Genomic DNA, 24712 nt, shown 5'->3' with positions numbered 1-24712 from the left:
ATAGACAGAGGAGATGATTCAGGACTGATATCTGAAACAGTCCAACATTTAGAGTTGGGGACATGAGGAGAAAGCAGTGAAGGAGGGTAAGAATGAGCAAAAAGGAGGAAAAGCAGAAAAGTGCTGACAAGAACAGTCATGCACATCAAACATTTTCAAAGGTCAAGTAAGGTGAGGAAACTAACCCCTGGATCTGTCAAGGAGACATTACTGCTGACTCTGAAAAGAGCAGTTTCAGTGGGAGGTTATCTGAATAGTTCAAGAGAGAATGGAGGCAAAAAAAGAGGAGAAACAGTTTTGTAATAAAGGAAGGGTACTAGGAAACAGCTAGAAGAGAATGTGGGGTTAGGAAAGTCTCTCTTTCATTTTTTAAGATGGGGAAAATAACAACATGCTTATATGCTGTGATGTGTGGGAAGATCTAGAAAAGGGAAATTGAATGGAAGGAGACAATTGCTGGAGCTAAGACCTTAACAGAAGAGAGAGGATGGGATGCAGTACACAGGCCAAAAGACTGGCCTTTGGTAGCAAAATGATAGTTTATCCCTACTAAGAGGGGGAAAGGCAGAGCACCATGGCCCATCAGTATCCGTGAGGGACTGGTTCTAGGAGCCCCCAAAGACATCAAAGTCCACGGATGCTCAAGTCCCTCATATGTATCTACAGCTGGCTGATTCACAGATGTGAAACCTGCAGATATGGACAGCCAACTGTATATGGAATGCTATGTTTAGGAAGGGTAATTTAACAGCATACTTGATCGTTTACAGTCTCTTTAACTCAGCAATTTTGTTTGCAGAAATCTGCCTCTTTAGGAAATTATCATCCTAAGTACAAAGACTTACCTACAAGAATGTTACATTTTAAAGCGAAAAATTGAAGGCATCATAAAAGACCAATAGTCATCAGCTACTACTAGACTTTTTTGGCCTAAAATCTATTCAAGAAAAAATGTTTAAAGATGTTTAAAGGTATATCAAGCAGTAACTTAGAAAAACTTAGCTTTTCTCACTGGTACACAACCTACAATTTAATTAAACCAATTTTAAATATGAAATACATGTTACGATGTTTTGTATTAACATTTTCATATGTTCAGCTTCAGAAGGATAAAACTCTATTTCAAAAGACTAATCGGGACTTCCATGGTGGTGCAGTGGCTGGGAGTCTGCCTGCTAATGCAGGGGACATGGGTTCAAGCCCTGGTTTGGGAAGACCCCACATGCCATGGAGCAACTAAGTCCATGTGCCACAACTACTGAGCTTGCTCTCTAGAGCCTGAGAGCCACAACTACTGAAGCCCACGTGCCTAGAGACCATGCTTCGCAAAAGAGAAGCCACCGCAATGAGAAGCCCACGCACCGCAACGAACAGTAGCCCTGGCTCACTGCAACTAGAGAAAGCCCGCACACAGCAAAGACAACCCAACACAGCCAAAAGTAAATTAAAAAAAAAAAAAGACTAATTGCTAATAAACATTTTTTAAAGTTCAACTTCACCAGCAATCAAATAAATGCAAACCAATACAACAACAGGATATCATTTTTTACTTATAGAATTAGCCACACCTTTAAGACTTAGTTGGAAACTGTGGAGGCAGGAACTGTCATATATTGCTGATAGGATCTAAACTGGTATGGCCTCTCAGGAGGGCAGTTTGATAGCATGTTTCAAAAGTTTTAATAACATATATACTGTTTATCCCCAAAATTCTACATCCAGGATTTTAACTTAAAGAAATAATGATGGCTCTGCATGAAAAGATGTAGTGACAAGGATGTTAACAGCAAGACTACATATGACAGTGAACTGAATGCACTCCAAAAGTCCAACAATAACAGGGTTAACAGACTATATAAATAATAAAATTCTATTCATTTTAGGAAATGATGCTATAGAAGGACAGCTAAGTACATGCAAAAATGTTCATTATATAGTATTAAGGGAAACAGTGACATGTATATTATGATTCTATTTTAATTAAAGAAAAAATATTCCTATGCACAGAAAAGGCTGAAAGCTATCCATCAAAATGTTAACGCTTCTAGCAGGTGCTCCTTAAATGTAAGATTATGAGTGACTTAAGCTTTCTTCTACTTTCTACCTTTCTGTACTTTCTAATTATTCTACAATAAATATTTACTTTCCAAATAAGTTAAAAGCAGTAATTTGGGTAGGGACAGACTCTTACTGTTTCTTAAAATTAGGCATCAAATAGAATTTTTAAAAAATGTGTCTAATACAGGTACATTTGGGAGGAAGTAATTCAATTTTTAAAATATTGGCTCTTTATGACTATTAGGGTAGTTTAAATCCTTCTAAAAAGAAGAACTCCATAGTCAGTAATGCTAAGTTGGTTGTGACTAGGTGGAATTGGTATTTCTCTCCTTGTTTTAGTATCCTTTATATAACAAGATGGTAGAAATCCTTTACTATACAAAGAAGAGGAAGCTATACATACATGTTTGGATTAGTACATCAAAGAAAGATGAAATTGCACCAAAAAAATCAGACCAAAAGTATCTAAGCAGCTGGGGACACAGAATATAGATCCTTAAATTCATTCTGAGGGCACCGATGAGAGGTTCCGTTATCGTATCTTTTTAAAAGCACTGTAATAATTACCACAGTCTCTTATGTTAGAAGAGAGGAAAATCTGTATTTACATTTATCTTCATATTTTAATTTAAATCATTTCCTAAATCACTAAAAAAGGCCTTTCTATCTGCATTCTGATGACCAAACTCCTATCTCCAACTGTCACCTTGTTTGTTACTTTCAGACTATGGCTCATTCTGCATAAATTAGCTGTGTGACTATGGACAAGTTATTTAAGCTCTCCATGCTTCAGTTTTCTCATTTAAAAATAAGGACAGTGGTGCCTACCTCACTGGCTTTTGAGGACATTAATGAGTTAATAGAAGTAAAGCACTTAGAACAATGCTTGATATATAATAAACATGCAATAAATAGTATTACTCTTATTTTTACTAGTATGATTTGGAACTATTTGTTATCTTCACAAAATGTCCTATAACCCAACATATCCCAAAACAGTATAATTTTATGCCTGTTCAAAACATCACCTTGGTGTTTTTCTTTTCCAGATGTAATGTAACAGAATTATCCCTTTTCCCAAGGGATCCACTTATTTAAGTCAGAAATTTTTATACCATAATACTCTATTCCTCCTCTTTAATCATCTAAAATATCTCACACTCCTAGCTCTGAAATCATAGTGACTTCTCTTACTAGACAGTGACTATCTTGGGTACAGAGACTGTATTCCTTTCTAGAAGTTCACAAAGTTCCTATACTCCTGATATCTGTGTATCCCTAGGAAAGTTTCTTTCCTACATAAGGCACTCAATAAATGCATCCTGAGTGTGTATAATATACACATACATATATTACACATATTACTCACTCACTCTTTCTTCTCTCTCCCTTACAGCTTTGGCCTGATCGTAACATTTTAGAAGTATGTAAAGATCACTATTCTACTCAGGAAATCAATTATGCAAGAAGATCAGAAAATCTATAGATTTCATCTGATGAATTTTCAATGCTGATGAGACTATGAGAAATCCACAACTCTCACTTTAGGAGCCAGAAAATTTTTCATTGTACTTACCTGAATAACTCTGTACATTCACAACAGAAACAAAAAGGAAATTTATTTGCACAAAAATGTTCATTATTGTTTTCATTATAATGGAGATAAATGGAAAACAACCTAAATAATGAATTATAGTTTTGAAATCTCAATGGATTATAATAGAGCTATTAAAGTTATTATATTGACTACAGCAGTAGAAATACATGCCTTTTTTTAAAAACTATATTTATGCTGGGATTACAATTATGTAAAAACTATGTATTTACAATATACACTAAAAATGCAACTGGAGTTTATATTTCTGAATGATTTCTGAAATAAATGTTTTATAAAAAGTAGTTTTAATCAGATGAATATATTGCACAAGACATTCAATTATAAATTAAGATTTCAAAAACATATTTCAACATGTAAATACCTTTGGGTAAACTTCAAATATGGTGTATAGTCTATCACAGCAGGAAAGTTGCCATCCAATCCTTCTCCCTTCAGGCAGAAGCTAAGACAACAGATGATAAATATATTAATACATAAGAAATTTAAATCAAAGTGTTATCAACAATCTCTTATTAAAGACATTTATTTCATCAAATTGCAGGTGAATTTTTTATTTGTAATTTAAATGTGGCTTGTTATAAACACCTCAATAAAGATATTCTACCTTCAATATCAATGATAAAGCCTCGCACAAGTTAACACTATTACATAAATGTATCACGTAAAAGGAAAACTTTACTGAGAAATCTGTTCAAACATTATTTATTTCACACTATCCTGCTCTTTATTAGACTCGTAAAATGTCACTAGAGAATTTTCAAATAAAACTTGTTATTCACATTTTCATACGAATTCTCAGGTGACACTGAATATCTCCTAAAAAGGTCTAATTAGAAAAAAATTCATATATGAACCGCTATTTTCTGGTTTCTTTGGGAAATTTGCCTGTTGATATATTTGTTCTAATGTGTTAATAAAGGGTGCAGTATGTATTTTTCCAGACTTCAGTAAGGAAGAATCAAAGTGGCAACATTTTATATGGGCTTTCCTTCATTACTAATGTATTTTTAAGACATCTTTCTATACAATATTAATGGGTTACAGTAAGCCAAGAGTTTAGAGTCGAATCCCAGTTTTTTATTTTCCAACCAAAGACAAACAGAATAAATTGTAAAGGATTTGGACAGAGTCAGCAGCATGTCATGTAAAAAGTTAACATCCTTAGAGGGATCATAAAGACAACCTTCATACTGCATCCATCATGTTCTCCTAAAGAATTAACCTAATTAACCCAATTCCACTTTATCAAATTTTAAATAGAGGAAAGTTATACTTACAAAGTGAAAAGTATTTTGAAAAAGAAGTGATTTACTAGAAAAAGGTAACCACAGTGAAACTGGATAGGATTATTTTTCAGTTCAAGGCCTAAAAGTAGATTTTCCTTTAGGTTTTAGAACTTATTTGTTAACATTCTTGGATTTTTAAGTGATATATTTCAAAAAAAATATAATACTTCCTTCATTCTCATGTTTGAATTCTTATTATAGACGAACTTTTTACTTTTAGTACAATGTAAAATCTTGGATCAGTTAAAGAAATGCAAAAGGATGTTCCCATCAACCTAAAAAGAACTTACAAGGTCCATTTTAGTACTACTAATCTTAGTCTGGAATCAATTTGTCTTGTTGATAATATAAGCAAATACTAACAAATTTTTCAATATTTTAGATACAAAACAAGAAACATATCTAAGACAGCCTGTCAAGATCCTCTTTATTTCAACACATGAGATAATGAAAATCTTTCTGGCTTTGAATCTTTTAGTGTATTTCTTTTTCATTTTAAAGCAGTAGTTGAAAAATACTGAGAGATAAGATTCAAAACCTTCCTTCAGTGCTACCAGAGTACGTGATTTTTCTGCTTGGCGGGGATGTGGTCCAAGCTTTCTTTTTACCCAAACTAGAGGGCGAGGTTGTCAGCTAATTCCTTAAGTCTGAGACAGTCTCTTTTTAGAGAGCAAACCTATTTAGAAGACTGATCTCACTTAAAAGGGAACAACATAAATCAAATCAATATCCAACTGTGTGCTTTACTTAGAAAACTGAAAGAAAAAAATTGTAAGTAGAAACTATTATGAGGTAGAATAATTTTAAATCAGAATACATATAGTTAGATGAAGTACCTGAAATCAATAGCATTGAGTCCAAGCAGCATGCCAGCAAGCATATTGGCTTCCTCACCCAAGACAATTGCTCCATCTTCATAAAATCTCCTAAAAAATGAAATGGGTGAATATATAAATATTAAAAACAGACTGAAGTTTCATCTACAGAAATCACATAGAACCCAAGCTAAACTAGAAGGAACTAAATTTTATTTAATTTGTTAAAACAAGAACATACTTGGATCACTCAAGTCCTGCAGATATACAGAAAAAAAAAAAAAAGCTGCCACCATAACAAAAAAAAAAAATCACTCTGTTTACACCTCCCTTAAAAAGAATCCCCAAAGTGACTTGTTCAATGGGCCTACAGTGTCTAGCATTTTTCTCTAAGAGTGAAGCAATATAAATGTAAACTGAAAAGTGGTAAATTCACAGTTATTTATACTGGTCTATTTTCAATACTATGTAGATTATTGTTCTATACACAGAACAAACACAGACACACATTCTGTTTTTCTGAAATTCCAAGGGTTATTAACTAAGTTAAAAACTGGGAAGGTGTGATTAATAGTAATTTACACTAACCTTTAGTACTACAATACTAATAAAGGCAGATGGGCTAGCAAGGTGGCTGCACATGAAAAAAAGTATTCACTATATCTTTGACAAAATATGAATATGAAACTATCTTTGCTGATTCCTATAAAGCCTTCTGTTTTGGTTAATGTTACTTTTTAAAATACTAAAGTTTTATTTTAAAATATTTAAAATAAATATTTTGAAAAAATGTCATTTAATATGGGCTTAAGGTATTTTTCCACACACAAAAAAGTAAGGTCATTGAACTTACTTCTTTTTAAAAATAATAGTATGCAAAAACTAGTTTATGTTCAGTAACAGGGATAATTAAATTGTTACAACTATTTATATTACACATAGGCAGTGAACACCACTCTATAACACTCCCACTAACTAAAAGGAAAACATCTTATTAAATGAAATTTGTCTTATTCTTTTTCACTTCCATGAATTTATAAAGGTTGCATATAAAGTTTATATGCTCATAATACTATCATCAATTTTGAACAGTCCATAGTTTACCAAATACTTTTACAATCATACTATTTAATACTTGCAAAGCCCATGAAGTACATGCAGAAGGAACTGTCATTCATTTCAAATTCACCATCGAGAAGAGAGTAAGGTTAAAACAATTTCCCCAAGCTTATGTTGACAAATTTATCAAGAAGGAAAACCAATTCTTCTTACTTAAGGTACTACATATTTTCTATTAAACCATAATACCTTTTGTAAAACAAAAATATTTAAAGAGAATATAACCTCTGTTATGGACCTTAAGGAATTTTACATGAATAAAAAGTAAAAAGAAAAATAAGAGACAATTATTTACCCTCTGACAGATGTAAGGCTGCAAACAAACACAGTGGGAAGACAAGCTTGGATTAGATGTTTCCTGTTTGCTTGGAAATATGGAAATTATTTTTACTCGTTTACATAAAATGAGAAAAACTAAAAGTTCCAGCCTAAGATTAGTAAAATAAATGAAAGAAATTTCTATATATTCAACTGAAGTGTTTCACAAAAAGGTAAAGATATTTAGACAAATCTATATATCTGAGATTTTGTCCCTGTCCCAATGGCTAAATCAGCTATTGACAGAATATTTTATCTATGCCTGGAAGAACTATGAATCCAATGGTTCTAGACCACCACATTCTATGGGACACATGCATTTGTTCTGGCCTTTGACACTGCCAATAACCCATTATTCCTAGTACTTCCCTATATAAAAAAAGGTCTACTTTTACTCACTGCCTTGAGCCCACCATGTTTAAAAGTACATTCTAAGAGTCAAATCACAACTATTCTTGCTTGTTTTCTAATGTTTAATATTACATTAGGAACTAATGGAAAAATACCGAAAACAAAAACTAACTAGTTTTTAGGAAAAATTTTAAGCCTAAAGGTCATTTATATGTGTGTATATCATATTGTTTTACTGAGGTTTTTTGGCTTTTGTTTTACTACTGTTTTAAGCTAACCAATATAAGTGAAGTGCTTGCTATATGTGAAATCAATAATTCCACTCAAATAAAACCATACCTGAAGCATAATACTGCATAGACCTGATTTAATTTAACAGTCTTCACTGAAACGGAGGGGCGGGGAGGACAAAGGAAGAGGAAAGGCTAGTTAAGAGAATTGTCCACTGAGTGCTGAACTTTTCGTTATAAGTTCTGGTTAAGAAAATAACAAATTTTCAGTAAATGCACTTCTAAGCTTGAGATAACAGATTTTAAAGGAACTTAATTCAACATTTAAAAGAATACTGAACCAAAGTGATCTGAAAAAGATCATATTTTTATCATTTAATCAAAGACTCAATACATTCATTCATGTGTATTAGAGGCAGAAGCTATTTGGAAAAATTTTTTATTCCCTTAATCAAACCAACATAATAATTTTGACTGAAAATCTGATTCCTATTATTAATATTTTCAAAGACTTCTAAAGACTGTAAGCTTTCAATCTCTTCATTTTATCTCACAGAAAAATTGAAACATTAAAAAAGTTTGTTTATATAACCAAGATTATGTAACCAATGAGCCAAGAGCCTAAAATGATTAATCCAATAATAGTAAGGTATACACTAAAAAAATTCCCTTTCTTTTGTTGAAAATATTTTCTGTTCTAAAGAAAAATTTTTATGAGAAGGATCTAACAAAAACAGCGTACTGACTTGCAAAAATGTATTGCAAATATTGAAAGTACCAAGGTGAAAAATATATTAAAAACTTCTATTTTAAAATTTATATAGTAGACTATGTCTTTAAAGAAGTTTTGTATTTTAGAGGTGAAGGAAAATTGTGAGCAACTATTTGATACTACTGTGATCTGAAAGAAGAGCCCCCACTTTCTATTAGGTGTACTCCTTCTGATTATTTGTATGTTGACTAGCATAATATTAGAAACTAGAAAAGTATTTAAAATAATACCCCAATAAGAATAATACTTTTTCTTAACACATATAATTTAATTTTATTTGAAATATGTTTTTATAATGCCATCCTTAGTATTCATTCTGAAAGACTATTTTAAGGTCTTGCAGGTACTTCAATAACAAATATCCTTTGGATGGGATCCAAAGTGAACAACCAGAACAGATTATGTTGATACTGCACAATATCATGCTTCAAAATTTCCTTTTTTGAGAGTCTTCAGTTATTCTACACACTAAAAGTGCAATATTAAAATATGAGAAAGCTTATAAACCAAAGAAATTTCATTATCAACATCTTGTTCTCTTCCCCAATTTAGTCCTTATATAAGAAACTTGTAGGGAGGAGATAAGATTCTCCCTCATGGCATACAAAACAAATTGCAGCATTATAAAGAAATGTTCTATTCTAAGTCAAAGAGTCACAATGAAAAACTGGCCAAAAAGTAAATCTCCAAAGGTCTTGCTAAGAATGTGAGATTCTTTAATTATTTTAGCAATAAATACATAATACAGCAAGAACTGTGTTGTGTACTAGAGATAAAATGGTAAACAAGAGCTTACAGCCTAGGGCAGAGGACAGGCAACAAACAGAAGAAAAAGATAATCAGAGATGGTAAGCAGCATAAAGTAAATAAATAGGCTGTTGAGGTAGAGAAAAATTAAAGGAGAATCCAACTCTGAAGAAAATCATTAGGAAAGACATTTTCAAGTGTTTAGTCTGAGACCTTAGGCCCAAAGAAGTTGAATCACACAGGGCTTGAAGGTCATATAACATTAATAATAATTGTGACCATTTACTGAGTGCCAGGCATAGTTAAAAGTACTTTACATGAATTCTCCTAATTTTACCACCAAATATTATGTCATGGAAGGAGTAAGCAATCTGCCCAAGATTTCACAGCTAGAAAGTGGTGAAACCAGGATTTGACTCCAGGAAATGTGTTTGCAGAGCCTACTTGCTAAAGTAATGAGAAACCATTTCAATGTTTAAAGTGGGAACTGATCCTATTCTAGTTCACAATAAAAGTTCTTAAAAAAAAAAAAAAAGTGGGAACTGACAGGATCCCTTTTACTTTTCAGAAGAGTGGCTGGAAGTTGGGTGACTACTGAAAGAGGGCAAGCTGGAATCTCAGTTGGGAGGCCAATAGGGGAGTACAGGCAAGAGATGAGAGAGGTATGCATTACTGGTGCAGCCAGGGTGATAAAGGGAAATGGGCAGATTCGGATAGATTTTGGAGACAGGATTGAAACGACTTGCTAATGGAATGACTATAAAGGATGAAGGAGAAAGAGGAATCAAATATGAATTTCAGATTCTGACTTCATCAGCCACGTAGGTAGGGCAGTGAAACCATTTGCTAAGAAGGGGATGAACAGGGTTAGAGGGGGAAAAAAAAATCAAGAAATCTGAACTACCTAGTAGAGATTTAAATGTGGTGTCATGACCATACAGGTGGTATTTAAAGTTCCAGGGACATGGATGAAATTCTGAGAAGAGAGGAGAAAGAAGAGCAGACAATAGAGGACTGAGTCCAGAGAATGCTGACACTAAGAAGCTGTGAAGAGTAAAAGAAGCCTGAGAAAGAGCAATAATAGAGGGAGAAAGAAAAGCCAGGGAGAGTTACATAAGTTAAAAGCAAAGAGGTTTTTCAAAAAAGAGAAAGTTTTCAACTATTTTAGCTGGACAATGAAGTACAACGTGGACAGAAAAATGTCCATTACACTTGGATAGCTTGTGGATTATTGGTATTCTTTCAAAATATTATCCTTGGTGGAGTGGTGAGAAGCAGAAGCTGGACAAGAATAAAGAATGACTCTAAGGTAAGGAGATGATAACTGTGTATAAAGATTTTTGAGAAGTCTGGTGATGAAGTAGTATGAGAGGGGAATACAGGTTCAAGGGAGAAGTGTTTCCTTCTAAGGTAGGAGACAGCAGTATACATTTCTACACGGGTGGGAATGAGCCAACATGGGAAAGAGACTGAGGATGAGCAGGGAGAGGTGATCCCTAAGGGAAGAGGTGGACGGGGACAGGACCCAGAAGAAAGCGACCTCTGACAGCAGAGACTTTCCATCACAACAAAAAGGAACAAAGAGAATGTGGTTAAGGTATGTTTGGTGATAGGAGTGACAGCATTAATTTACAACAGGTTCAATTTTCTAATGAAAGAAGGTCTTGTACTAATAAGTTAATGGAAATATCTACTTATCTCTATATTTTAAAATGGCAGTTAGAATTCTTTTTACTCTCAGGTCATATGTCTACCTGAATGACCAGGAAGATTCCTATTTTAGACTTGCCTTTACTACAGACTAATGCCAAATACATCCTGAAGTTTTTTCTTCTTTCCAGAAATATGTGGAATTATTGCTTACAGGCAAATTTAAAAAGAACAAAGTCTTGAAACAAAACTTATTAAAAGAGAGCTTTTAGCGATTTAATAAGCCAAAAATATTTTATAGACAAAACAAGAAGCAGCAGTCAAATTATTAATCAGAATTTTAAAAAGTGAACTCTTCTAGAAACAACTTACATTTGAGATTTCATGTTTTCCCGGTTCAATAGTGGAATTCACTTCTCTTCCTTTAGCTATAAAAACCTGTATTATCTTTCTTACTCCACATATAACTTTAATAAGTCTTAAAATTTTCTAAACAGCTTTATTGGAATATAGTTCATATACCATAAAATTCCCCATTTAAAGTACAATTCAATGGTTGTTAGTATATTCACTGAGTTGTTAAACTATCACCATAATAAATTTTAATATATTGTCATTGCCCCCAAAAGATGCCACATACCCATTAGCAGTCATACCCCACACCTTCCCTTCCCCACCCACCCCCAACACACACAACCACTGATCTGCTTTCTGTGTGTACAGATTTACTTATTCTGAACATTTCATATAAATGTAATCATACACTATCTGGTCTTTTGTGACTGGCTTCTTTGATAGTATAATGTACTCAGAGTTCATCTGTATTGTAGCATGTATCATATCGTTGTAGCAGTACCTCATTCCTTTTATTTATTTTTTTAACAAGAAGTTTACTTAAACAAGATGCTTGCCTTGAAGGGAAAACTCTTAGGGTTTTATTTCTTTTAGAGTAATGCATGCCTACTGAAGGAGAGACTGCCCTATAAGTAACAGCTACATACAAAAAAAGTTAGAAAATTGTCCTTTGTTTTACAATAATAAATAAAAAACATTAAAATTCTCCAATGAACAAGGTATGAAAGGATTTTTATGTTGTTCTTAAGCAGTGAAAGCAAAATAACTGACGAATATAAAAAGCTGAGAAAGGATAAGTGCGGAGAAAGGGGGCATTTTCACAGAACCAGTATTTTTCCCCATTCCATCTCTATCTGATGTCGATCAAAACATATCACTGGCCGCTTAGTTAAAAAAACTCAATATGCTTTTGTTCATACCCCAGTTACTTTATGTACAATAAAGGAATGGGGAAGGGGAACATGAAAGAATAGAGAAACTATATACTGTAGTAGCCAGAATGCTGTGGAACCAAATTTGGTTTCCTAATTGAGAATGTCTCCTTGGTCTAAAAGAAGAAAGTTCTGGAGGAGATGAGCAAGTTCCCTCTTTAGGAGATGCCTTCTGTTTGCTGCTGGGACACGTCAATTGGACCTTCATCCTCCATTTGCAACTGTGCCCGTGTGTCTGGCTGCCCTTCAGATGGGAATCTGATCTACTCATTGACAAACCTGTCGTTCACAATAGGCTTTCATTAATTTACCAAGTGGTATATGCCTCTTAATCTTAAACTGCACCACAGAACCAACCTGTCCCACCACCTTCAAGTTAACATGATTGCTGTTTTCAGTCCTGACCCCTTGGGTTCTTCATCGGCCGTGGCGAGCTCCAGAGCCTCCTCAGCTACCCCTTCACAAATGAGGTAGCAGGTCCCACAGAAGCAGCACACAAGCAAGCACCAGGAGCACCAGGAGCAGCTTTTCATTCCTTTTTACGGCTGAATAACATTCCACTGTATGGAATGTACATTCTGCTTATTCATTCATCAGCTGATGGGCATCTGGGCTGTTTCCCCTTTTTGGCTCTTGTGGATTATGCTGCTGGGAATGTTTGTGCACACTTGTTTTGTGAACATATGGTTTCCGTTCTCTTGGATATCTACATCTATTTACCTAGGAGTCATGTGCTGGGACATGCAGTAACTCTACATGTAACCTTATGAGGAATTGCTAGGCTGTTTTTCAAAGTGGCTGTATCATTTTACTTTCCCACAGTCAATGTATAACTGTTCCAGTTTTTCCACATCCTAGCCAACACTTGTTTTATGTTCTTTTGACTGCAGCCATCCTAGCAGGTGTGCAGTGGTATCTTGCAGTCTGGATTTGCATTCTCCTGATGGCTACTGATGTTACACATCTCTCATGTCTGTCTCGGTCACTTGTGTATCTTCTTTGGAAAAAAGTCTATTCAGATTCTTTGCCTATTTTAAAATTTAAAAAAATTTTATTACTGAGTTGTAAGAGTTCTTTATATATATTTCAGATACAAGTCTCTTATCAGATATATGCTTTGCAAATATTTTCTCCAATTTTGTGGATTTTTTTTCTCACTTTTTTGATGATATTCTTCAAAGCACAAAGTTTTAAATTTTGATTCTGTCCAATTTATCTATTTTTTCTTTTGTTGTTTCGGTGTTTAGTAACATATCTAGGAAACTACAGTCTAATCCAAGGTCATGCAGACTTACAACTATGTTTTCTTCTCACAGTTTTACTTTTAAGTCTGATCGTTTTGAGTTAATGTTTATATATGCTGTGTGGCAGCAGTCCACAAACACCTTTAAATAATGCTTTTTTTTCATCCTAATAATGTAAAATTTTTAAACAGATTCAAATTCCTAAAGTCTTTCAGTTCTTGAAAGATTTGGTAATTTATCAGTACCCTATCCACTTTTCTATACTTTAGAAAAGTGTTTATCAACTCTTTTTTTTTTTCACCTTGTGACAGTTCAGTAATTTTTGAAGTTTTACTTTATACTTTACTCCTTCTCTTGCTCCTACTATAATATTGAGAAGATCAACATTTCTTTGAATAGTACTTTTGTCATCATAAATGAAGTACTGTGGTGTAACTGCAAAGTAATAAACAGGATTCCATAAAATAATTTTATCTCTATATTGTACATAGTTGTTGCTTCAAACTCTTACCATAATATTATCGATCTTGTTTCAAATGTCACATTTGTATTCTTTAGCTTAACTTTTCTAATTATTTTTCAGGCTGTGGGAGGGGAGAAAGTAAAACTTTGAGCAAGTTACTCAGTTTGTACCTTGCTCCTCTATCTCTAGGTTATCCCAGCAACCTACCAAAACAATCCCCCACTTTTTTGTTTAGCTTCGATTCTCTTCTTGAATCTGTCAACTTCCCACCTCTGCTATTTCCCAATAACACCCCAATTCCTAAACCGTGAAACTCTTCAAGGTTTTTTCAGTTGCTCACCAAGATATCCTCCACTGTAGCAAAAAGATCACATGAATTTCTCTAATACTCTGGAGCCATCGTCATGTACTGCAGAAGATTTATTGTAGTTTTGCTCCCCACAGTTCCTCCACCCAATCTTATCCTTGGATTTTCACTGATTAGTACTTTCAAGCTTGCCTGTCTTAGCTCATGTAGCTCCTCCTTCTGTACTGGGGTAAACACTTGTATCACCATTTTAAAGGACCTCATTACTCTTTATCTGTGAAGAGTAGAACAAGAAGAAATCACTTGATTCAGATACTCTCAAGATTCCTAAAGAATTAGAGATCACTTCTCATTGTTCTACAAGCATTTATGTCAGGGAATATCCAGACAAAAGGTAAGGTATAACTATTCTTTCCAAAAGTACGCTTGTTATTTCACAAACCTAACCTTTCAAATACATTATGTTTTCGCTAGGGGTTCACAATCAAATTTATTTGTAATGAAGTTTCTTTGGTTTGGTTTCAGTTTAAAAAAAAAAGTTGTGTAAACAGTTAAAAAGAAGACTTTGTGTTTTTGCAACTGCATTTTTTTAGTTAACTTTTAGGATGAGAATTCTGAAGTAACTCCCTACTTACTTCATTTCTTGATAATTACAAAGCCATCATAGTCACATTTAAATACTGTGTGTGTACGCATGTATATAAACATGATGTATTTCTGCATGTGTATAAACACATACTAAGCCATGTTTCTATTTGAATAATGTATGTTTATATATTGTTACAAGAATATTTTTACTTCATGAACTTTTTAGAGCTGAATCACTTCCTTTAAAAAAAAACCCAGCTAATACCTAAAAACAAGGCAAGAAGCATTTCCCTTAAAAATTTAAAGTACTCATTCTAAAAACAGTCTATTCAAGTATTTCTATAGTCTATTTCTACCCCACCCAACTGTATAAACTACGAAACAAGACTAACAACTGAGAGATTATTAATGCTTTAATTTCTATTTAGAAACGACTATCTTATTATTGTATAGGAGATAATTATGGTATAAACTTGGTTTTGATTTCATTAATTTAGGATTTTTAGGTTTAATCTATGAGATTCTGATAGTACTTTTATTTTTAAAGCCTAGTATCTTCAAAATTTAGTATCTTTCATAATGTATTTGCTAGTGATGATAAATGAAAGAAACAAACGTTTCATTGCATAAGGTTTATTTCAAATGTCTAAGAGTTTATCATCATCTCACTGACCATCTTTAGAAATATCTCAAGAGCATCACATTGTTTCAAAAGAATTCAATAAGCATATATCAGATTTACTTTATGCAAATACTTCTTGGAGTTAAAAGTCTTTATATCTTGGTCAAATTTATAATCATGATAATTTTTTCTTTGTATCTTCCAAATAAACATTTTATTATTTTATTACCTAAAAACACAGAGACACCTAAGTAAAGATATTGTAATTTGTACCAGCTAGTTAGCTAATCATAATACAGGCCCAGATTTTCTCAAAATCCAAAATGCCAAAAATCAAATATGGCATCAGGATATGAAATTAAGATTCCAGATATATGATTTCTGTATATATATGCCTAATTTTCTGTCAAAACTGGTTTATAGTCACTCTCATTTCAGAAATATGATTAATGAAGTAGAAACACGTATGGTAATTGAGAAGTGTCTAAGGCAGTGCTGTCTGATAGAACTTTCTGCCATGAAGCACTTTTCTATACCTGTGCTGTCCAATTTGGTAGCCATTAACCACACAGGGCCAGTGAACACCTAAAATGTGATAAAATAACTGAATAACTGAATCAGTAATTTTATTTAATCTCAATTTTAATTTACACAGTGGCATGTGGTTAAGGGCTACAATACTGAACAGTACATATCTAGGATACTGAAAATATATTTTCATTTACAAATACCTTTGAAATGGAAAAAAAGTGGTTTCTTTAACAAAAGCTATAAATATAGATTAGCAGACCAGAGCTGAGTAGGAATGACTGTTGTTCTAATATGAACCGTTTCTATACCATCATAAAAAATTAATAAAATCCTGCTTTGCACAATGTACCATTTCTTAAGTCTACACAGCCCAAGAAGAATATTGGTACTGACTGCCCTAAAAAGACAACTGCGCAATCATTAATTACATAAGAATTAAAGAAGTGAACGACTCATTTATATTCTTTAAAAGCAACGAAATAAACGGTGTGGTGTGGAAAGAGAAAGAATGCTGTAGGAATTCCACAGTTAGATTTTTCTTCAAATTTGTTAGAAAAAAGTCTGTGGAGAGAATGAAATTTCAAGTGTTGAAAAAGAATCGGAAATTGTTCAGAAAAAAGATATTCCAGGCATAATGTGAGCCCTGAAAAGATAAACCAAGGTAGACGTATGTTTAGTTGATAAATTGCACTTTCCTGAGAAGACAGTGGATTTACCTGAGAAGTACAAAAAGGAGGAAATAAAATAGGTGAGGTCTTTAAAAACAAATGAGACTTTATTCTGTTCTTACTTCCAAGGATCTTCAGGTAAATCTTTTAAATATATATTGAAAATTGAAAGGACTTTTAAACCTGGTTGTTTTGAAGTCTCTCAGAGCTGTAGAGATGTATTCAGATAAATGTTTTTCCATGAGTGCTACACGGATCCAGGCTCTACCCTAAAAGGAAGAAGAAAGAATCAAACATGAGAAAAAAATTAGAACTTAAAAGATATTTTGCCCACTATGTCATCAAAAATATAGCATTTTAATATGCAAAGAATAATTCACTCAAAATATGCATCTGATAAAGACTAGAAAACATTTAAGTAGATAAGATGAGGTAAATTTTAATTATATGCAGTATATACTTTGTTTCTCTGAAGGTGTAGGGTAGAGCATGTCAGATTAACTTTCTAGCTTCTGAAGGCACAGAACCACTAACATTGAGTTACTTGGGTTAGAGACTTCTTGTGAATTATATAAAGAAATCACAAGACAGATCTCTTCACTTCAATGCCCAAATCAACCTGCTAACTAAAATGAGTCCCCTTATAAAATGTGAAGAAAGGAGTCTGTTCTCATTAGTAAAAATAATCACTCTCACACCGCTTGTTTAGTCCTTCCAGAGGGAGATTTTAGACAACATATAAGGAACCAAATTTCATTATTTTTCATGCATCCAAATTATGAGTTACTGAATTTGGTGCCTCCAGAGCATTCTAGAAACTATTACGAAAAATTTAAACCAGAAAAAACAAACAGAAAACAAAAATACCCTAGAAGCATATTCTAGAACAACATCACAGAAGCACAATTCTAACAAAATATGAATAATTTAATTTTACTTTTGAAAAGGGGTAACATCATTCAATAGTTGGGACTAGCCAGTTAAGTTTTTTATAATTCAAAGCATGTATGCTGCACTCTTTGTTTAGAATGAGAGAATATAAGAGATTATATTTGTTAGTGAGAATTTTATAACTCAATTACTTTCATTTTCCCTCAACCCTTTCAAACATCTCCAGAAAATCTATGAAGACTGACTATACAGAAAATCAAAACACTGCAATGGTAGCTAAGAATAAAGGTGACACAAACCAGTATATATGATGGCGGACTACCAGTATAGCAAAAAAAAGCACTGAAAGGTCTACAGTTGTAGAAATGCCTACAACTCTAGTGAATTCAACAAACTGTCGGACAGGAAGAATTAAAAAGGAGTTAATCCAGGCAGTGGTAAAACCTGGCACACTAGAAGCATCAGTACTGCCAGGAAATAAAGGAATGATATAGGTATGGTTAGCATGCCAGTCAATTTGCCCACCAACCTCAAAATCCCTTAGCTTGCCCTGTGCTTAGCCCATTGTTTCTGCTAAATCAGCCTAGGGGAATCTACAATTAGTTGTAGTTGATTGGAACAGAGGAAGGAAGAGGCAAGCACCAGCCCCCAGTCTTCAAGTTTCTTAAAATTTCAACTAAAAGACACAGAGACTAGTAGTAGTGTCTTGAATCAAAAAGCTACCTTCTAAAACAGAAGCAGGGAAAGTTGCTCTCCAAAGAAAGACACAGGAGACTGTGCTATTGTTAGATAAGAAATGTGCGGCAAAGTCCTGTTTCCTGATTTATTAATTTCAATCCATACAAAACTCGGCTGCACCTAGTTTCCTGTCCTTGGATGTTTGTGGAATTCTCTGTTTTATTGTCATAATAAATGGTGTTAATTTTAACAGTTTCTTTTCTTTCAACAAAAGAAAGAGAAGATATAAAATTTGTTGGGACCATAAACTGGGGAAAGCTGAAAATCAGGTTTAAGATTTCAGAGTTTATAAATTAGATAATGGTTATCCACTGAAGGTTGTTGTTATTGTTTAGGAGACACAAATATCTGTTTGCCATTAAAGCTTTTTGCAAAAAATTAATAAAAGTAGTCAACACTTAAGAATGTAATTAATATATTCTTGGCTCTGTTTTAACAGTTTTATATACATTAAAATATTTCATCTTCAAAGAACTGTGTGTGACTCAGGTTACAATACTATCCCTACTTTACTATATGAGGAAACAAAAAACAGACACAACTGGAAGACAGGAAACTCATCTCACCATCAAACCGACCAACCTAACTGAATTAATACCTATACACTCTATCTTCTCTCCTATTTCAGGGGATGAACTGTAATCATTCAAGACGGTAAAAACACAAATCATAGAGTGGACAAAAATATCTGCATTATATGTATCTGACAAAAGAATTTCATTCATAAAATACAAAGAATTCTTACAAATCCATAAGAAAAAGATAACTCAATTTAAAAATGAACTCCAAGGGGAAGATTTTAAACTATGACATCAGAATATTCAGATGTTTTCTTCCTTTTTGTGTTAGTTTTACAACTGACAGTTTTCAAATAACTTGCCCATTTCATTTAATTTTTTTTATTTATAGGTGTGAAGTTATTCTTAATATCTTCTTTTAGGATTTCTAATGTCTGTAGCGTCTATGGGGTTTACCTCTTCCTCATTACTGATACTGGTAATTTATAATCTCTTTTTTTTTCCTTCTTGAGTAGCCTTGTTAGAAATTTATCAGCTATATTAATCTTTTTAAAAACACCAACTTTTGGTTTTGTTGATTTTCTTCTAGTGTACATTTATTTCAATTTAACTGCATTTTTGCTCTTCAAAATTTCTTTCCTTCTACTTTGGGTTATTACTTTAAGTTTTTTGAAATGAAAGCTTTGATCACTGATTTTCAGCCTTTCTTTTTAAAAAAATACATAAATGCCTATTTAAGCCTATTTTCCTCTAAGCACAATTTTTTATATTTTCATTATCATTACTTACCAAGTATTTTTCAATTTCATGTGTAATTTCTTTTTCCCTCCATGACTTATTTAGAAATTCTTCTTAAATTCAACTTATATAAGCATTTTCTACTTAACTTTTTCTTACTGATTCTACTGTGGTTAGAGAACATACTTTATATTTCAATCCTCTGAAATTCAGTGAATTACAACTTAGCAAATGATTGATTTCTGTACAACTTCTATAAGAATGAATATTCCATAGTTTCCTATTTTGACTTTCTTATATACTCCAGTTCTCTAGTATTATTAATCTTTATTTGTATTTATTTACATCATAATTACTTAAAAGTCCATCATCTGCATCTCCCATAGGTCTGTTCCAGTTGTCTTTTTTATATTTCTTAGTTTTGTTCACTTAATCTTATTTCCTGATATGCTTGGTGATTTCTGATTAAACACTGGACATTGTGGAGGAAAATGTATAGCAACTCTAATGCTGCTTTTCTCTAGAGTAGATTTACTTTTCTTCTGGTAGACAGTGTACTTGAAAAATCATCTTATACCACTTAAGAGACCACTTTCAGGTCTTTTGGGGGCTGGTCTTCATCTGAATTTCCCTTACCCCCAAAGTATAGCCTTTCTGGGGTCTCAAATAAAAGCCTGCAGTGTTTACAGGGCCCCTCCAATTTGTCTGACTTCCAGGTTTGGGGCCATCACAAAAAAGAATGAGAGATAGGAAAAGTTGAGTGGTAGTTAAAGGAGGAGGTAGATCTGTGAATCAGTAATAGAAAATGAACACAAAAATGGCCTCTTTGCAATACTTTATCTTACTGTAAAGTTCTGGTATTCAGTAACTCTAGTGTATCTGTGATTAACACCCTCTTTCTGCCTCTGCCTCTTTCAGTAGAAAATCTGGCTAACCAGCCTCTGGGACAAAGCACTGAGAAGGCCAGCTTCTGAACAAGGAAAAAGTAAACAAGAAGATGAGACCAGGAAAAACTAGGAAGAATTAAGGACGTAAGTCATAAGAATGTATTAAGGGCTACGCTCACAGTTCTGTCATGGTACAGGTGCTCAATAAAAATTTATCAGGTGGAAGAATGAATGGATATATGAATGGCTGATGTGAGTAGTATATTCAGAAATTGGTCTAATATGTTAAATTCATACTAAATAGAAGGAACATACAGGGTAAGCAACCACAAACTAGGAAAGCCTAATCTACCCAAAAATATGAACTTAAAGAACAAGATGCTCTTAAAATTGAAGAAAAAAGAAAAACCTACACAAGATATGCAGGAAGGTAGGAAGAACTCAACTACAGTCCAGAGTTCATACTTTGAGGCCAGAAACAGACTAACTAAAGGGGAAAAAGGATTTCTTGAGCTGGAAGTCAGCTGCAATACTAAGAAAATCCAATGGAAATGTCTGCAAGATAAACAACAATAGTAACTAAGGATCCAACTGGTGGAGTTTCTGTCAGAGGTCTTATATTATGCTTGTAAGTAATCAGCCCAATTAGCAGATGGGGAAGATGGGTGAGTTCACAAGAGAGATAAGTAGCTGTTGAGATGAAGTTATTTTTCTAAGAATGCTAATTCTAGTCTGAAACCTAAAGAAGTTGATGTATAGAAATCCTATGTCCCCAAATCCTTGCATATTTTAAGTACTCTTTTTTTCTTTTCTTTTTGGCCACGCTGGGTTGCATGCAGGCTCTTAGTTCCCTAACCAGGGATCCAACCCGTGCCCCCTACAATGGAAGTGTGGAATCTTAACTACTGCACCACCATGGAAGTCCCCCTGAAAGAATAGCTGCAAATATACCTCAGATGGAAAGATTACAGACATGATCTTCAATTGAAATATCCTATTCCATTGATAGGCTATGAATAGGCCCTAGAAAATAAGCTCATCTAGTCACAGACTAAGCAAAGAAAAGGAATGTCTACATTTCACAGGTCTTAGCTTAGAGTGATTAATTATCACATCTCCCATGGTGGCAAGTTTCTACAATGTGAACCTCAGCTGTACAGTGATCTGAGGACACAGACAATCCTGATTCAATCAAATTAACTCAATTTAAAGAATGTTTCTGTACTGAATCAGTTGTTTCTGCAAAGTGTACCCTGTCCTCCATTGTTTAAAATGTCATTCACTTAGCCCTAAAAGTGTAATCAGTGTGAATCTGACTTCTCATATAGAATTCAAAAATGAAGATGTGCTCTGGTCCCAAGTGTAATGAGCTGCACATTGTTCAGCAGGTAAATTTGGTGCTTCGGTTCTGATACACTTGCACAGTATCAAGGCTGGATGAGAGTGCTATACATGTTAGCTGTCACTCTGGACTGCAGCTCAAAGGCTCAATAAAACTGCCACCTGAGATATTTGTTTAATCCTTCAATCCTGACACTTGGCTGATGTGATTTACTGAGTAGATTAAGTACTTTGCTCTTCACACTGCAATGAATAAAGACAGGTAATCTTTGCCTGCAGACTTTTCCAGGCAAGTAATAGATCTCTCTTTCCCCACTAAATGGAATCTCTTTGAGGCCTGGGCAAAACACAGACATACATACAGGATTTGGAACATAACTGTTCTGTGGTGTTTTGATACTCAACACTAGTTTTTTACAGAATAAATATTAACTTTCTCTGCTGGGCAGCATCTTGCTGTGTAGGGCCTAGTCCCAAGAGTCTTATTAAGAGAGCTGGTCAGGGGGTTTGTGTTTCTTTGGTCCACCCAGGTCAAAATGCTACATTTCTAATGTTTGTTAACTTCTCAATTACCTTTCGTATTTTTGAATACACTAGTTATAGAAATATATCCTCTCCTATATTGAAGGGGTTTAGAGTACACTTGTCATGTTAATCTCTCCTATTGTTAATTTGAAATTTAGAATATAAAGTTTCTGTACCACTGGGGTACTTTCTATTTTGATAGATTTGATTCATTCAAATTACAGCTAGTCTTTTCATCTGAACCTACAGAAACCAAGATACAAACTCAACTAAGATGCAAAAGAGAATTCAAACTGCACATTTTTTAAACCTGTAGTCGATCAATTAGAAAGTAAATAAATGAACAAATTCAATAGTTAAAGAAAATGGAGGCCAAAGTACTACTAAGACAACAGTAGTGGCTAAAAAGAAATCTGTTAAAATACAACAACAAAAAAGATTTAAACATCTATGAGAAAAAAATTATAATTAAAAAAATCTAGCTATATATACGAGGGTGAGTCAAAAATTATCCATACCCTGGCTGTAGAATTTAATTAACTTTTAGAAAAGACAAATAACATCATTTTTTGACATAATCTCTTTGCTTTTCAATACACTTTGTCCATCTGTCCACAAGCTTTCGTATTCCCTTGTTAAAAAAATGTTTTAGGCCGAGCCGTGAGCCACAAATGCACCGCTGTCTTCACTTCTTCATCAGAAGTGAATCCAGCTCCTTCTTGATGGCTAACACCTGTGAGACCTTCTTTGAATTTATCCACTCATACACACTTCTTCAAGACAAAACACTTTCTCCATACTGCATACCAAGTCTTAGATAAATAATGGCACCTCAGACCACAAAAAACGAATCACTGCACACTGTTCTTCTTCCATGCAAATCACAAGAGGGGCATCCATTTTTGCTCGCACTGCAGTTACAAATGAACTGATGTAACATGTTCACACCTGCATAGCAGTGACTGGGGAGACAGTAGCCTTGAATTGAAAGTGCTGATAAGACAGTGCAGCCAACAGAAGTTTCAATATAACTGGAATGCGGGTAACTTTAGACTCACCCTCGTAGTTGACTTAGAAATGACATTTATTGGCTTAAAAAATGTGTAAGGCAGAGAGGAAAACTGATTCAATCTAAAAGACTTAAAGATACTGAAGCAAAAAGTTAACTGTGGCTCAGACAACCCCTTGGCTACAGATTGGCAAGAAGCAGAGAAGGAGGGAGCAGTGGTTGTATAAAGTGAACGCTATAGCTTCAGTCTTCAAAGGTGACCAAAATCATAGCTATTAATTTTATCCAAAAACACACTTCTGTAATTATGAATTTTAAAATGTTTAAGTTTCTAATTATGTCACTAAATTTAAATGTTATCTTGTTTTAAAAAATTTAGATATTTGTAAATCACATATGAGGAATCTAAAAATTATGACAAACTAGTGAATATAACAAAAAAAGAAGCAGACTCAAGATATGGAGAACAAACTAGTGGTTACGGCGGGGCGGGGGCGGGCAGTATAGGGGTAGGAGAGAGGGAGGTACAAATTACTGGATGTAAGATAGACTACAGGGATGTACTATACAACACAAATAATAGAGCCAATATTTTGTAATAACTGTAAATGGAAAGTAACCTTTAAAAAATATATGTAAAAAATAAAAAGTAAAAATAAATTAAAAAAAATTTAGGTACTTGGTCCACGTTTCACAAAATATTTAATTTCAACATATGTGTCAATTTTGCTAACCAAAAATTTTCCATAAGAAAAAAAGATTCCTAAATAAAAATGGATACAGGAACAATACATTTAGAAACCACACTTTTGAAAGATGACTGTTATACTTTTGTTTATTATAGACATGTAATTTATAAGCTTATAACTGCCAAATAATGAACTGAACTGAATTATATCTTGATCTTAAAACTGTACATATCCAGTATTTTTGAACTTTATTTTCTACTTCATTATCTATTTCATTCTGTAACTCTTAAGTGTCAAAAATAGTAAGGAAAGTTACTATGACAAACCAATAAAAAAATAAATAAAACTACTATACTAAAGGTGACACAGCTATGTCACCAGCTCAGACCTTTACAATCTTAAAAGTTTTGAGGACTCCAAAGGGTTTTTATATAGTTATATCTATCCATCTTTACTGTACTACAAGTCAAAACTGGAAACTTTAAAAATATTTCGTAATGTTAAAAATAGTGAACTCATTATATGTTAACATTAAAAACCATATTTTTATGAAAAAATATCTTTCCCTAGGCAAAAATATTAGTGCAAAAAGTAGCTCTGTTTTACATTTTTGCAAATCTCTTTAATGTATGGCTCAATAAAAGAACTAGATATCTGCTTTAGCATACTGTTACAATGCATTGTTCTGATTGAAGCATGTGAA

General features: G+C 33.5%; 1 protein-coding gene across 4 annotated transcripts in view; it reads right to left on the bottom strand.

The window, feature by feature from the left end:
- Positions 1-24712, bottom strand: part of RUNDC3B (RUN domain containing 3B) — a 144120-nt gene that overhangs the window by 68160 nt on the left and 51248 nt on the right. For all 4 annotated transcript variants that reach the window (XM_057733682.1, XM_057733683.1, XM_057733680.1 and 1 more), the window contains 3 exons: positions 16857-16942; positions 5799-5888; positions 4038-4118 (listed from right to left, as the gene is read on the bottom strand). In XM_057733682.1, the coding sequence (XP_057589665.1) occupies positions 4038-4118; positions 5799-5888; positions 16857-16942 (257 nt within the window). The remainder of the gene's footprint in view (positions 1-4037; positions 4119-5798; positions 5889-16856; positions 16943-24712) is intronic.

This window comes from Hippopotamus amphibius, chromosome 4 (genome assembly GCF_030028045.1).
Source record: "Hippopotamus amphibius kiboko isolate mHipAmp2 chromosome 4, mHipAmp2.hap2, whole genome shotgun sequence".
Classification (NCBI taxonomy): Eukaryota; Metazoa; Chordata; class Mammalia; order Artiodactyla; family Hippopotamidae; genus Hippopotamus; species Hippopotamus amphibius.
Note: the sequence above shows the minus strand (reverse complement) of the source record. Positions and strands in the feature narration are given on the sequence as shown.